This window comes from Phocoena sinus, chromosome 5 (assembly GCF_008692025.1).
Source record: "Phocoena sinus isolate mPhoSin1 chromosome 5, mPhoSin1.pri, whole genome shotgun sequence".
Taxonomy (NCBI): Eukaryota; Metazoa; Chordata; class Mammalia; order Artiodactyla; family Phocoenidae; genus Phocoena; species Phocoena sinus.
In genome coordinates, this window is record NC_045767.1 from 32,261,965 (window position 1) to 32,275,412 (window position 13,448).

The 13,448-nt window shown below is 43.5% G+C and overlaps 1 protein-coding gene across 1 annotated transcript in view; it reads left to right on the forward strand.

The window, feature by feature from the left end:
* Window positions 1-7,137: 7,137 nt before the first annotated feature.
* The window catches only part of PAPSS1 (3'-phosphoadenosine 5'-phosphosulfate synthase 1), a 109,859-nt gene continuing 103,548 nt past the window's right edge, over window positions 7,138-13,448 (forward strand). The window contains 1 exon segment of the mRNA XM_032632852.1: window positions 7,138-7,353. Coding sequence (XP_032488743.1) covers window positions 7,294-7,353 — 60 coding nt within the window. The 5' untranslated portion in view covers window positions 7,138-7,293.

Below are 13,448 nucleotides of genomic sequence, written 5' to 3' on the forward strand. Positions count from 1 at the left end.
TCTCTGCTCCTTTTTTCAAGCCAGACATCTTCAGGGTTGTTCTCACATGCTAACTTCATTTGACTTCTAATTCACTCTTTCCAAAAAAAGTTTTTTTGTATGTGTGTCAAAATGATAATATCCAAATAGTTTAGAGTCAAATAATTCAATAAGGAATTTTAAAACAGAGAGCAATTTTCCTTCCCTGGAGGCGACCACTCTTAAGTCTTTTAGCAAATTCTCTTGGTATATATCTCCATATCTTGAAACAATGGGTGTATTGGTATTCTTGGTCTTTATGTTTTAGACAATATCTCTTGTTCTCTCACTATGGAAAATGAGGATTTATCTGTTTCCTCTCCTATTATCATCACACACACACCAACACAGACACACTCATTGTATCCCCTCAAACTCTCCAGCTAGTCATACTGCAATTTTGTTAATGTTTATATTCATAGTTTACATTATTATGACTAAATATGTGTGATTTAGAGTGGAGCCATGTAGTAAAACTATTATTAGCCCTCCTTTCCAGCATGATATTTTTCCTCTGGAGACAGTTTCTTTTCTTTTTTTTTCTTTTAAGTGGGCTTGTGTGGTTTTCTTTGAAAAATTCTTTGTCTTTTCTCATCTTAAAAAAAAGTACTCTTACATAAAAAAGAAATAGTATAGAAATATGCTTTTTTTTTAAAAAAAGAGAATACTTCATTAGTGGCTCTGGCAAACACTTCTGGTGCCCATCCACATCCACTTTGCCCTTACTGCCATCTCTTTGCATGAGGGCTTTCTTTGGGACTAGTGCCCTCTCTATAGATGTGCATTGCAATCCAAAAGTACCAGAGAATGAACACTCCCTGGTAGTAGTCCTTGAATAATGACTGAAGGGAGTTGTATCAATGCCCTAGTTCTCTCCCTCAGGTGAGATACTCTGAAGGACATGCTCTACACTGTTTCTCAGAGTTCCCTGGTGGGATTTAGCTCCAGTTACCCACCATGGCTGCTTGATAGCACACTCTTTTTTTTTTTTTTTTGCGGTACGCGGGCCTCTCACTGTTGTGGCCTCTCCTGTTGTGGAGCACAGGCTCCGGACGCGCAGGCTCAGCGGCCATGGATCATGGGCCCAGCTGCTCCGCGGCATGTGGGATCTTCCCGGACCGGGGCACGAAACCGCGTCCCCTGCATTGGCAGGTGGACTCTCAACCACTGCGCCACCAGGGTAGCCTGATAGCACACTCTTTATTGACTTCCTTCTTGTTCCTGTATAACTCCACTAATGGTGTTTCCTGGGATCACCTCCCAAATAAATGACTTGTACTCGAATCCTTCTTTCCATGCCTGCTTCTTCAACAACCCAAACTAAAACAATAGTGCTGAGTATTTCTTGTTACTTCACATTTCAAGGTACAAGATATCTGCTGTCCCAGTTTTACAGATGCTAAGATTAACAAGTGGACGCAGGTGGTGTCAGCCTGATGTGTCCATTATAAAATTCCCCTTCCTACCTGTATTAGTCAGGGTTCTTTAGAGAAACAGAACCAAAAGGATAGATAAACAGATAGATAGGAATTGGCTCATGTGATCGTGGATGTTGAGAAGTCCTAAGATCTGCAGTCAGCAAGCTGGAGACCCAGGAGCCAACATTTCAGTTCAGGTCTGAAGGCAGGAAAAGACCAATGCCTCAGCTCCAGGAAGTAAGGCAGGAGGAGTTCCCTCTTACTTGTGGAAAAGTCATCTTTTTTGCTCTACTCAGACCTTCAGCTGATTGGATGAAGACCACCACATTAGAGGGGCAAGCCACTCAGTCTACTGATTCAAATGTTAATCTCATCCAGAAACACAGACACACCCAGGATAATGTTTAACCAATATCTGGGCACCCCATGACCCAGCCAAGTTGACACAAAATTAGCCATCACACTACCTTTCACCTAATACTTTTATCAGTCGCTAATGGTTATTGCCTATATCAATTACCCCCTCAGGTGTATTTTTGGCCATGCCATACAGCGCGGGATCTCATTTCCCAAACCAGGGATCGAACCCGTGACCCCTGCAGTGGAAGCTCCAAGTCCTAACCACTGGACCGCCAGGGAATTCCCTCGTCAGTTGTTTAAAATGGTGATTTTTAAATGCCAACATTTCTTCTGCATTTATTAGCTAAAATTCTATCAGTCTGAACTTTCCCTTATCAACTATTTGATTACCCTGAAATACAGTTTGTACAGAAAGGCTGCGATAAATATATCCTTTTTTTAAAAAAAAAATTTATTTATTTGGTTGCATGGGGTCTTGGTTGCGTGGGGTCTTAGTTATGGCAGGCGGCCTCCTTTGTTGCAGCATGTGGGCTGCTTAGTTGCGGTAGTCGGGCTCCTTAGTTGCAGTTTGCAGGCTCCTTAGTTGTGGCATGAGAACTCTTAGTTGCGGCATGCATGTGGGATCTAGTTCCCTGACCAGGGATCGAACCCAGGCACCCTGCATTGGGAGTGTGGAGTTTATCCACTGTGCCACTAGGGAAGTCCCAATGTATCCTTTTTGATGACTTAGTTTTCTAAGTAGTTATCACTAATTTAATCCCAAACTCTGTCACCTATCTAAATTATTTTCAGTATGGTCATTCCCGTCAAATGCTCTATCAATTTCATCTTCCTAAACAGGGCTCTCCAAGGGCTTCCTGACTTCTTGGAGAGGCTTCTGAATGATTATCTTCTAGACCTGGTACACTGCCGTCATCCTGGGATCTTCCTTCACTATAACTCCCTCCAGTTGTTTCCTGTGTGGGAACTCCTATTCTCTGGATGCCATGTTTTTCTCTTCCTATTTAGGTGAAGCATATCCTCTAACATTTCTTTAAGAGAGGGCATATGATAATTCTAGATTCTAAATTGGAAATATTTTTCTTTTTCCCTTTTTTTTTTCTTTTGTGGAAATACCTTTTTTTAGCGCTCTGAAGCTATTGTTCCATTTGTCTTCTAGCTCTTGGTGTGTTTCTTGATAGCTTCAATTCATTTATACTCCTGATTCTTTCTTTGTGAACTCTCCATCTTCTCCTTGGAAGCTTGTAGGATTTCCAAACAATTTCAGAACACTGGGGAACACGGTTTGGAAATTTCATAGTGCTGTGCTTTGATTTTTATCTGTTAAGCTGGACATTCAACGAATGTCTAAAATCCTTCAGTTATAGGAAATTTTGTTGAATAATTTCCTTGGTTATTTCCTCTGGTGGGTTTTCTCTTTTTGGAACTCTTAATATTTGAATCTTAAATTTCCTAGACTGTTCTTTCTTTTTAAAAATTCTCCTCTATTTCTCATCTTTTGGGGTTTTTGCTCTGCATTCTGAAAGATATCTTCACCTTTTCTTCCACTCCTGCTATCTTGTTTTTAATTTCCTGGAGACAAATTTTGTTTCCTGAATACCAATGGCATTGCCATTTCATTGGTAAATCTTTCAATACCAATCTCTAAAATTACTCCTTTAAAGATATAATAACAACACTATTATCATGCCAAAAGAATGTCTTTAATATCAAGAGTCTAGGGACTCTCTAAATTTCCTGTATTTAAAGATATTTTTTTGTTTGAAGCAGTGTTCAGATAAGTTCATGTATTTCAACTGCTTGATAGTTCTCATAAGTTACCTTTTAATCTTTAGTTCTTTAGTTTTTCCTATAAGTCAGGTCATTTATGATGTAGTTTTTCACAGTTTGGACTTGACTGATTGCATTTATGGTGATTTTACATCTTCCTCTTTCCTCTGCATTAGCTATAAATTGATAATGAAACCTGAAGACTTAAGATCAGTTTTAACTTTTTGGGGGGCATTAATACTTCATCAGGAAGCAGAAAAGTTCTAATGTTCTTTATTTTCATGATTTAGCAGCCATTGAGGACCATTGTCTTTATCCATTTATTTCATTTAAAGTTGTAAAATGGTGACATTATAAAATCTACCTTTCCTTCCTAATTTATTAGCTGTATGTCTACAAAGAAAAACTTCCGCTCATCAGTGTAAGGCCAACTGGCCCGGCAGGGGAACGCAGCAATCAGACTCACAGGTTGAAACTGACCTGGAGACCTTCCGGACCACCCAGTTCCAGGAACTGACCTGGGGACTTTCCACCCGGCCCAGCCTTCCCGCCTTTCGAGGGGCGGGACTAACGGACCCCCATGATACCCGAAAAGACCACCAAATAAGGAATACCCAGCGTCCTCCCGGATTCACCACACCCCTTTCCCTTCTTCCCGTATAAATTCTGCCCAAACTCTTGCCTGCGCGCGACTTTTCTGGCCCCTTTCTCTCGGAACAGTGAACTTCGCCCGGGAGCGTTCCCAAATAAAGCTTGTTTAAGCTCTCCTCCGTTTTTGGTGCCGTTCCTTACAATCAGCTTTTTCATTACCTGACTTACAGTTAGTGATGGAAGCCAGGGTAAATGCTTAATTCTTTCCTTTTATTTATAAGTTTTCAAAACAATGAGTTGGTTTGTTAGCGTCGTCCAAGTGTGACAATTAGTTCTTTTTAAATTGTCATCATTATGAACATTTAGATTTAAACATATTTGATTTGTTTCTATACCTTATAGATATTATCTCTTTAGTGCTCTAATTGTGTAATTTTGACAGGGGAAAGCTTCAGTTTGGCTTCTGAGTCCTTTTGACATAATCCTGGTGGTTTCTGATAATTCCTTGTTTTGGATTTGACAGGATGTTTCAGGCTCACTTGCATGAATGATGTCTGAAATAATACATTTGAATTGATAGTATCAACGTAAACTCATGATATATTTTACCTGAAAAAAGTCTTTCACTGAAAAAGTCCAGAAATATGGACTGACTCAGAAGCACTAAACAGTTTTAGAAGCCCAGATTGTGATATCTAAATACCACTCCCTTCTGAAAACCAGGAATCCTGGGGCTCCTTAGAGAAATGGCTGATTCCAAATGCGGTGCTGTGTTTTCATTTGAAGCTTTGGATCCTCTTCTAAGCTCATTCCGTTATTGGCAGAGTTCAGAAATATACTGAAATTAAGTTCTATATACAGACTGCAAATGAAGAGTCCCCAAAGAAAAAGCTACAAGGAAACCATTGACAGTTTGAGGTCAAGTAACAAGATTGAAGTTTTAGAAATAACACTCTGACAGCAATGTTAAGAATGGAGTGTGTGGGCAGCAGATGCACAGGATGCCCAGATACGGGGATTAGTTGTGATTCATCCTGGATATAGGAAAGGCCTAATATTAACACAGTAGCAGTGGGGTAAATAAACAGGGAACTGATTTGCTAGCTATTAAGAATGTATGACTGTTGGGACTTCCTTAGCGATGCAGTGGTTAAGAATCCACCTGACAACGCAGGGGACACGGGTTTGAGCCCTGGTCCGGGAAGATCCCACATGCCGCAGAACAACTAAGACCGTGCATCACAACTACTGAAGCCTGTGCTCTAGAGCCCGCGAGTCACAACTACTGAAGCCCGCGCACCTAGAGCCCATGCTCCGCAACAAGAGAAGCCGCCGCAATGAGAAGCCCGCGCACCTTAACAAAGAGTAGCTCCCGCTCGCCACAACTAGAGAAAGCCCATGCGCAGCAACGAAGACCCAATGCAGCCAAAAATAAAAATTAAAAAAAAAAAAAAGAATGTATGACTCTCAGCATAACTGATGGCAACTTGGGCCTGTAGAAGTTCCTCCTGTCCTTCCACTGGCCCTACCCAGGACTGTACTCTGCAGTAAATCACTTCTCTTGTCGTCAAGGGCTTTGAAGTTAATAGATATTGTTTAATAATCGTTAGGACCCAGTGGCTTCTATGCTATCTTAGTCCCCAGACAATGATGAAGACCTTTGCTGACATATTCCCAGTGCCCAGGAGACTACTTACCCATCCATAAACCTTGACTTAGGAATGCACTTCCTGTTTCTAAGCACTACTCCAATACCCTAGGTTAGCTATAAAACTGTCCCAATGTCCCCTCAGCGGTGTGGATGCAGCCGTAAATGCTTCTGGATCACAGTCCTCCATGATCTCACCCTGTAAGTTACTGTATAATAAACGGATCCATTGATTACATGGAGCCACCTGCAAGATACCTTCTTAGTTTGGTGGGCATTTTTCATTCCCTCTTGTCCTCCAGCAAAGAGGCAGTAATGTCAGGTCTTTGGGATTGGTGTGTATTTGTAGGGTAGGGCATCGGGTTATGGAGGAGAAGCACTTCAAACAACTATCTTGGTGCCAGGGACAAGCTATGGAAAATCCCTTAGGGTACTGGGGGTGGAAGGGGAGATAACTCCTAGAGCAGGCTCCCCTCCATCCCCAGCCCATCCTCCCGTGAAGTAGCCATGGTATACTTCGGTGAATTTGAAAATGTCCTTCACACATGGACATTCTACTCTGTGGTAACTAAGGGCCCTCCTGCAGCATGGATTTCATTCCTCTAAGGATTTCCTGAGAAGCTAATAAAATAGAGGTCTCTTTCTGGCTTACCGGGTGAGAGGTATCCAACAGAAATCTCCTGAAGAGACATCTGCAAGTGGGGAAGGAGGCACCTTGCAGATAACCACTAAAACCTGAGAGATATTAATTACTGATGTTCAGGGATGGGGTATTGACTTTTTTTTTTTTGAAACTGTGCGTTGAGCAGAATTTTAAAGCTAAGTGGAACGTGTGGAGAATGAACTGTTTAGCAAATCTTCCCTCCGCGAAGCTGGAAAATTCCTTTTCAAATGTGGCCAGGGAGTGGAGGGCACAGATATGGAGGATAGGAAACTGGTGGCCAGGTTTACGGAGTAAAAACCAGAGGGCCGGGAGACCACGTTAATGTCTTCTGCCATCTAGTAAACAGCAGCAAGCACCCAAACCCGCAAAGAGGTGGGGGGCTAGTATCTCCCTTGCCCTTCCAGGTCGAGGCCTGGGACGCGTTTCCAGCCTCTGCGCATGCGCAGCGCAAGGCGGCGAGCGGGGGAGGGACCCTGGAAGTTCCACGACTACCTTCTCAGGCCCCGCCCCTACTTCAGAATCAAGAGGGAGGAGCGTCGTGCGCGCTCGCGTCGGTGCGCGCCCCGAAGGCCCGCTCCCATCCCCTGCGTCCGGTTCTCGTCCGTTGCTTCGCCCCACCCCACACACCTCTGCCCCGGACCCATTTAGGAGGCGGGGCCGAGGCGCCGCTCAGTCGGAGCCGCGAGCACGAGCGCGTGCCTACGACAGCGCGTGCCATCCCGGTCGCGAGGAGACCCCGCCTTCTCGTCCCGCCCCCGCCGGCCTCCAGTCCTCCGACTACTCACTGGGAGCTGAGAACGCGGGCACCCGCGCGCTGAGCAGCCATGGAGGTTCCCGGTAGCCTGTGCAAGAAAGTCAAGCTGAGCAATAACGCGCAGAACTGGGTGAGTCGGAGCAGAGGTGCGGAGGAGGCTCTGGGAGGCTCCGGCTGCAGCTTGTTTCGTAGCCGCTGCCTCCCTTCCGCCTCCTCTGTATCCGCCCTGAAGAATTTGGGGTGGTACCCGAGGCCGCGGCGCCTTCCACCTGGGGCGGTGGGTTGTGCCGGGTGGAGTGGCGCGGCGGAGGCGGGGGTCCGATCCAGGGTCCGTGGGAAGAACTCCCCGTTCTCCAGCTCCTCGCCTCAGAGGAGACCTCGAGGACGCTCTTTTCGGCAGTGAGCTGGCGGCTGCTGAAACCTGCATCCCTCGAGGGGGAGCTGCCCGCATCCCACTCCAGTGGCCTGAAGGTCTGCGGAGGAGGCAGAGGCAGGCGTCTTTGGTACGTTTCCTGGTTTTTCTTGGCTCTGCCAGTGCAGTGAGCCCAGGTTTTGGGTCCATCTCCACGTCTTTCCATTTCTGACTTTCAGCGTGAAGGGAGAGTACCCAACAATGCGGCCATTCATGAGCTGAGACTGCCCTGAACTGAGGTTCTTTGTGATTCGGTGCTAAATCGGAATATCCAGCAAATAACATGGAAACAGTAAAGTGTGGGGAAACTAATGGTTTATAACGTTTAGCAAGGACTGCCAGTTTGCTTTGATGGTTAAGCAACCTCGGAAGGTTGCTTGCTTCCTTAATTATTCTTGGTAAGAAACAGCCTTAAGCTAAGATTTTGTAAGTGTAGAGGGGGTGGGGTGGAGCAGGTGATGTCCAGCTCTGGAGGCCGGAAAGATACTGGTTTTAAGTTTGGGTGGAAATTTTTATTTCACAGTACAGCAAGATCGTGAGGTTTAAATGCAGCCTTGTAAATCGTCATTACCCTTGGTGAGTCAAAGAAAAAAAAAGCCATTTCAGACAAATGTTCAAGTCATTAATTTACCACATCTGTTGTTACCAAGTATTCTCACCCGATTTCTTTCCCCTCTTAGTTATTTAACTCTTCCTTAGGTGATAAGGACGGAGAAGAGATAAAAGGGGAATTAGACCATTGGAAAGAGTGCTGGACTAGCGGCCTGGTCTCTGGTTCCAGCTTTGCCATGTAGTAGTTGTGTGATCCTGAGTAAAAACCCTCGACTTCTTTAAACCTCAGCTGACTTAAAGGTATAGTAGTGGTACTTCACTGGAGAGTTTTGAGGAGTAAAGAAGATAATGACTTGGAGAGTGCAGTGATAACACTGCTATGAAACTATTGATACTGCTCCAGTTACCTTGAGGTGTTTCCTGGTTAGGGAAATATGGTTGGCTGAATTAGGGTATTTACATGTCATTTCAGCTACACTGTAACCCATTTACTGTTCCATTTGCCAAATAAGTGCGTGTTCTTTGTAGAGGCATGTGCTACTCACGGGGAAGGTGAGAAATGAGGGACTCAGTGCTTGCCTTCCAGTTGCTCAGGGCCTGGTTGGGGTTGTGATTGGCATTTGCCGGATGATGAATATATCATTATAGACCCCAGTGAGTGGGGTAAGACAGCTGTTTTATCACAGTTTAGAGGGGAGATTAGTTTAGTCTGGGTGTGATGGAGGAGAAGTGTGCTCAGATTTTTGAGGCAGAGGGGAACTGTATGAATAAGGTCTAATAATAATAATTTATATTAGTCATAATAATATATTATTATTATAAATAATATAAATAATAATAATAATTACCATTATTTACTCCAGGAACAATGAAGAGACCTGTTTAACCACTCTGGAGGGCTTTTGTTGACTGGAGATAAGATTGAATGAGCAGGATGGGGCTAGGTTGTATAGTTGTTAATGTTTGGTTGCTGAGTTGAAACTAGATTCTGTGAGAGATTTTGGATGAGGCTAGAATTTTTAATTTTCAGGGCCTTGTAAATCTTTCTTTGCCCCAGTAGGGAACACCCATCATCTTTTCCTCTCACATACATCAACTGATAGGGACACATGTAGCGAATCCAGACACCTTTAAAGTTCCCATCTCATGATGAAATTGGTATTCCAGGAAGACAGGTCTGACACTGTTAGAGCCCAGGTATAGAAGTCCTGGAGAACGAACAGGGTTATGGTAAGGTTTAAATGAATTAATAGACTTGAGGAATGCCTGGTACATGAGCACCAGTTAAGGTCTTTGTCTTGTTACTGCTGTTAATTCATACAGTTGTGAGGGTGCAGAGTACTGGACTAAGGTGGTAGTGGAAAAGCAGCATAGATGCGTTAAGAGCATTCAAGGTTGAGTAAGAAGGACCTGACAAGAGTTAGGCAATGAAAGAGGGAGACGTATTAAAAGAGGATCCTGAGGTTTTAATCCTGGGAAATGAGGAGAAAAGTCGCGGCATGCAGGGAATTTGGGAGGTAGGTTGAGGGCTGGAGTGATGGTGATAATAGTTAAACCCTGAAGGAAAGTTTACTATGTGCTGGAGACAGTTTGAAATTTTTTACCTAAATTAACTTGTTGAATTTCTGTACCATTTTTGAGGTGGGTATCATGAGAGACAGTGGTTTAAAGCAAGGACCCTGGAACTGACTGCCTGGACTCGAACCTGGGCTTCACTGTTTACTAACCGTGTAACCTTTAGGTAGTCACTTAATTTCTCTGTGCCAGTTTGCTCATCTGTAAAATGGGGTGATGGCCTCACAGGGATATTGTGAAGATTAAAGGAGTTAATATATGAAAAATGCTTAGAACAGTGTCTGGCATATTGTAAGTGTTGTGTGTGTGTTAGCTGTTAGAGTCTGAGTATTATGTGTGTTAGCTGTTATTGTTAGTTATTCTCTTTATTCCAATTAGTATCTCCATTTTATTGATGAAGCAGCTGAGGCACAGAGATGTCATAGAGCTTGTAAAAGGTGGACCCAATATTAAGTATGCTGCATGTAAGGGACAGATGGCCTTAGTAGAGATAGTCTGTAGAACAAGGCTATCCAATAGAAATAAAACGTGAGCCACATAATGTAATTTAAATTTTTCTAGAGGTCATAGTAAAAAAAAAGTAAAAGGAACAGGTTGAAATAAATTTTAATATTTATTTAACCCAGTATAGCTAAAGTACTGTCATCTCAATATAAAAATGAGTTTAATATTATCATAATCAATATAAAATTATTAAAAAATATACATAAGTATATATTTTAACTTAGCACACATCTCACTTCAGACTAACCACATTTTATTTATTTATTTTTAATTAACAACTTTATTGGAGTATAGTTGCTTTACAATGTTGTGTTTCTGCTGTATAACAGTGAATCAGCTGTATGTATACATTTATCTCCATGTCCCCTCCCTGTTGTGTCTCCCTCCCTATCCCACCCCTCTAGGTGGTCACAAAGCACCAAGCTGATCTCCTTGTGCTATGCAGCTGCTTCCCACTAGCTATCTATTTTACATTTAATAACCACATTTTAAAAACTCAGTCAGGACCTGTGGACAGCACAACTATAAGGATTGAGTTAGGTTAAGGTCGAAAATAAAGATTTGATGGTTAAATTCGAGTTAGAGAATATACTAGAGAGAAGGGAGGTGTCTCCATGTACCTACAAGAATAGTAAAGAAAATCAAGAATGAACATGCCCCTTTAGTCTCCTCTTATCTCATTCTGACGAAGCATCAGGTGTAATGAGTTTCATTTAACGTCTGATTGAACCTTTCTCTATTGGGACTGGTTTTCATCTGCCTTCCGTAAAACATTTCAAACTGTGGGTTATCTGGCCCTCAGTTCAGACCCAGGTGTCACTACCTATTTTGTAGACTCATGTTGGGCCAAATCCCTGCTTGGACCCGGTTTACAGTGGAGCTGGACTCTACTACCCACAGAGTAGTCTGAGATCTAGCATTGCCGTTCGGAAGCACATATGACGATTTCATTCTGGTTTGCCGTTCCATTCCCCTCTCTCCTCCACGCCCCAAATTCCTATAGCTCCATATCTCCAGCACCAACTCTCTTTCTTTTTTTTTTTTCTTTTTGCAGTTCGCGGGCCTCTCACTGTTGTGGCCTCTCCCGTTGCGGAGCACAGGCTCCGGACACACAGGCTTAGCGGCCATGGCTCACGAGCCTAGCCACTCCGCGGCATGTGGGATCTTCCCGGACTGGGGCACGAACCCGTGTCCCCTGCATTGGCAGGCGGACTCTCAACCACTGCCCCACCAGGAAAGCCCCAACTCTCTTTCTATACCTTGTATCCTCAGGGTTTTACACAAGCCTTTCCTTCTGCCCTGATGCCTGTTGACCTTTATCACTTGTGGAAATCTTAAGAGCCTTGGGCTCCTGTACTGAAACTGTGGCCTCCTGTGTCCACACACTGTTGCACATAGGCTGAATTCTTTGTGCACCTCTGTGTTATGTTGCAGTCTGCTATTATCGTGTATCATGTAATCATATTTCGTTATAGAGGTTTTGCGTCTACACGGAGCTTTTCCTTATATAACAGGATGGGGATAAAGGTTAGGGTGCTGAGTAGGCCTCGGTACTTCTGTTATTAAAAGTCTTAGATAACTTACTAGTAACTTAGCACAGCTTAAGTAAGAGAATAAGCTCCATACGTGGTAGAATTAAAATTATGGTTTTGTCACTTACTACCTGTGTGATCTTGGGCATGTTGCCTAACTCCTCTGTGCCTCACTGTCTTCAAATGTAATAATGTGGATAATGAAACACAGCTTGTAGTGGAGCTAATAGGGCATAGCTCATAGGGTTATAATGAGGTTTCAGTTATTTAATACATTTAGAGCACTCTAGTGCTGGCACATGAGCACTGTTTAAGGTGTTCTTATTTATTACGTCATCGAATATTTGACACCTGCTTTGTGTGTGCCTGTGTTCCAGGTGCTGGGGATGCAGTGGTAAAAAGACAGCCAACGGTCCTGCTCTCATGGATATTACATTCTACCTGGGAGAGGGTTAATCGAAAAGCAAATAAATGAATGAGATATTTTTCCTTTTTATCAGTTCTCCCTTTTCTGAACAATTTGTCCCTCATACTGTTCGATGCCTTTCATAGAAGGCCAGCAGCCCGTTCTGGATTTGGGGGAAGACTGAGGTGGTCCAAAAATGAAGCAAGCATGCAGAAATGGAACACACAGCATATGGAAAGCCATGTATTCCTCCTTCAGAGCATTGGCCTGGCTGTGTGCAGGGGCAGCTACTGAGTTTCCTTCCCTGGAAGCTAGGGAGATACTGCTGGAAAAGTTGCCTAAAGGAGAAGGAGAACTGGACTTTACCAAGAATGCACTCCGTGTTGACTGAAAACAAGAACGGGAAGAATGACAGCAGGGTCTGGCTCCGCATGGTCCAATCTGGTAGCCACTAGCCACCTGTGGCAACTTAAATTTAGTTAAACTAAGATGAAACGTGCCATGTTTCAAGTGCTACATTTCCATAGGAAGCTCGTGGCCACTGTATTGGACTGTGCAGTATAGAACATTTTCATCATCTCAGAAAGTTATACTGGACAGGTCTAGGTAGTAACTTTGGGATGGCTGCTGACATTTTTTCATACTTATGTGTATATTTCTGTACTCGTGTATTTGTTCTTACTTTCTTCCCCGGGGAAGGAAATTTCGAGAGATGGTAGCCACTTTGGAATCACGGTTTTGGGCAATTCTGTAGTCCTGGCTCCGGCAGGGTACCCAGCTGTCAGTTAGCCTCCCCTTTAGCATAGTGGCTTCTCTAAAGTTGAAATATGAAGTAAGCTTCCCCAACTTGGCTCTATTACATTGACCTTTGAGGAGTAGTTTTCTTCTCCAGTGATTTTCAACCAGGTAAAAATTTACTTCCCCCAGGGGGGTGTTTGGAAAATATCTGGAGACATTTTTGGTTGTTACATTTGTGTGTGTGTGTGTGTGTGTGTGTGTGTGTGTGTGTGTGTGTGTGTGTGTGTGTGTAGGGGGTGTTGCTTCTGACATCTGCTGGGTAGAGGCCAGGGATGCCACTACAAATCCTGCAGTGCATAGGACAGTCCCCACAGCAAAGCATTATCGTTAATGCTGAGGCCCAAAAGTCATTAATGCTGGGGTTGAGAAACCCTGTTCTATTCTTCACTTTGAGTAAGAAAAAGGGGAAATAAATTAGGTAACTCTGAAATGCAAAACTAGTAATT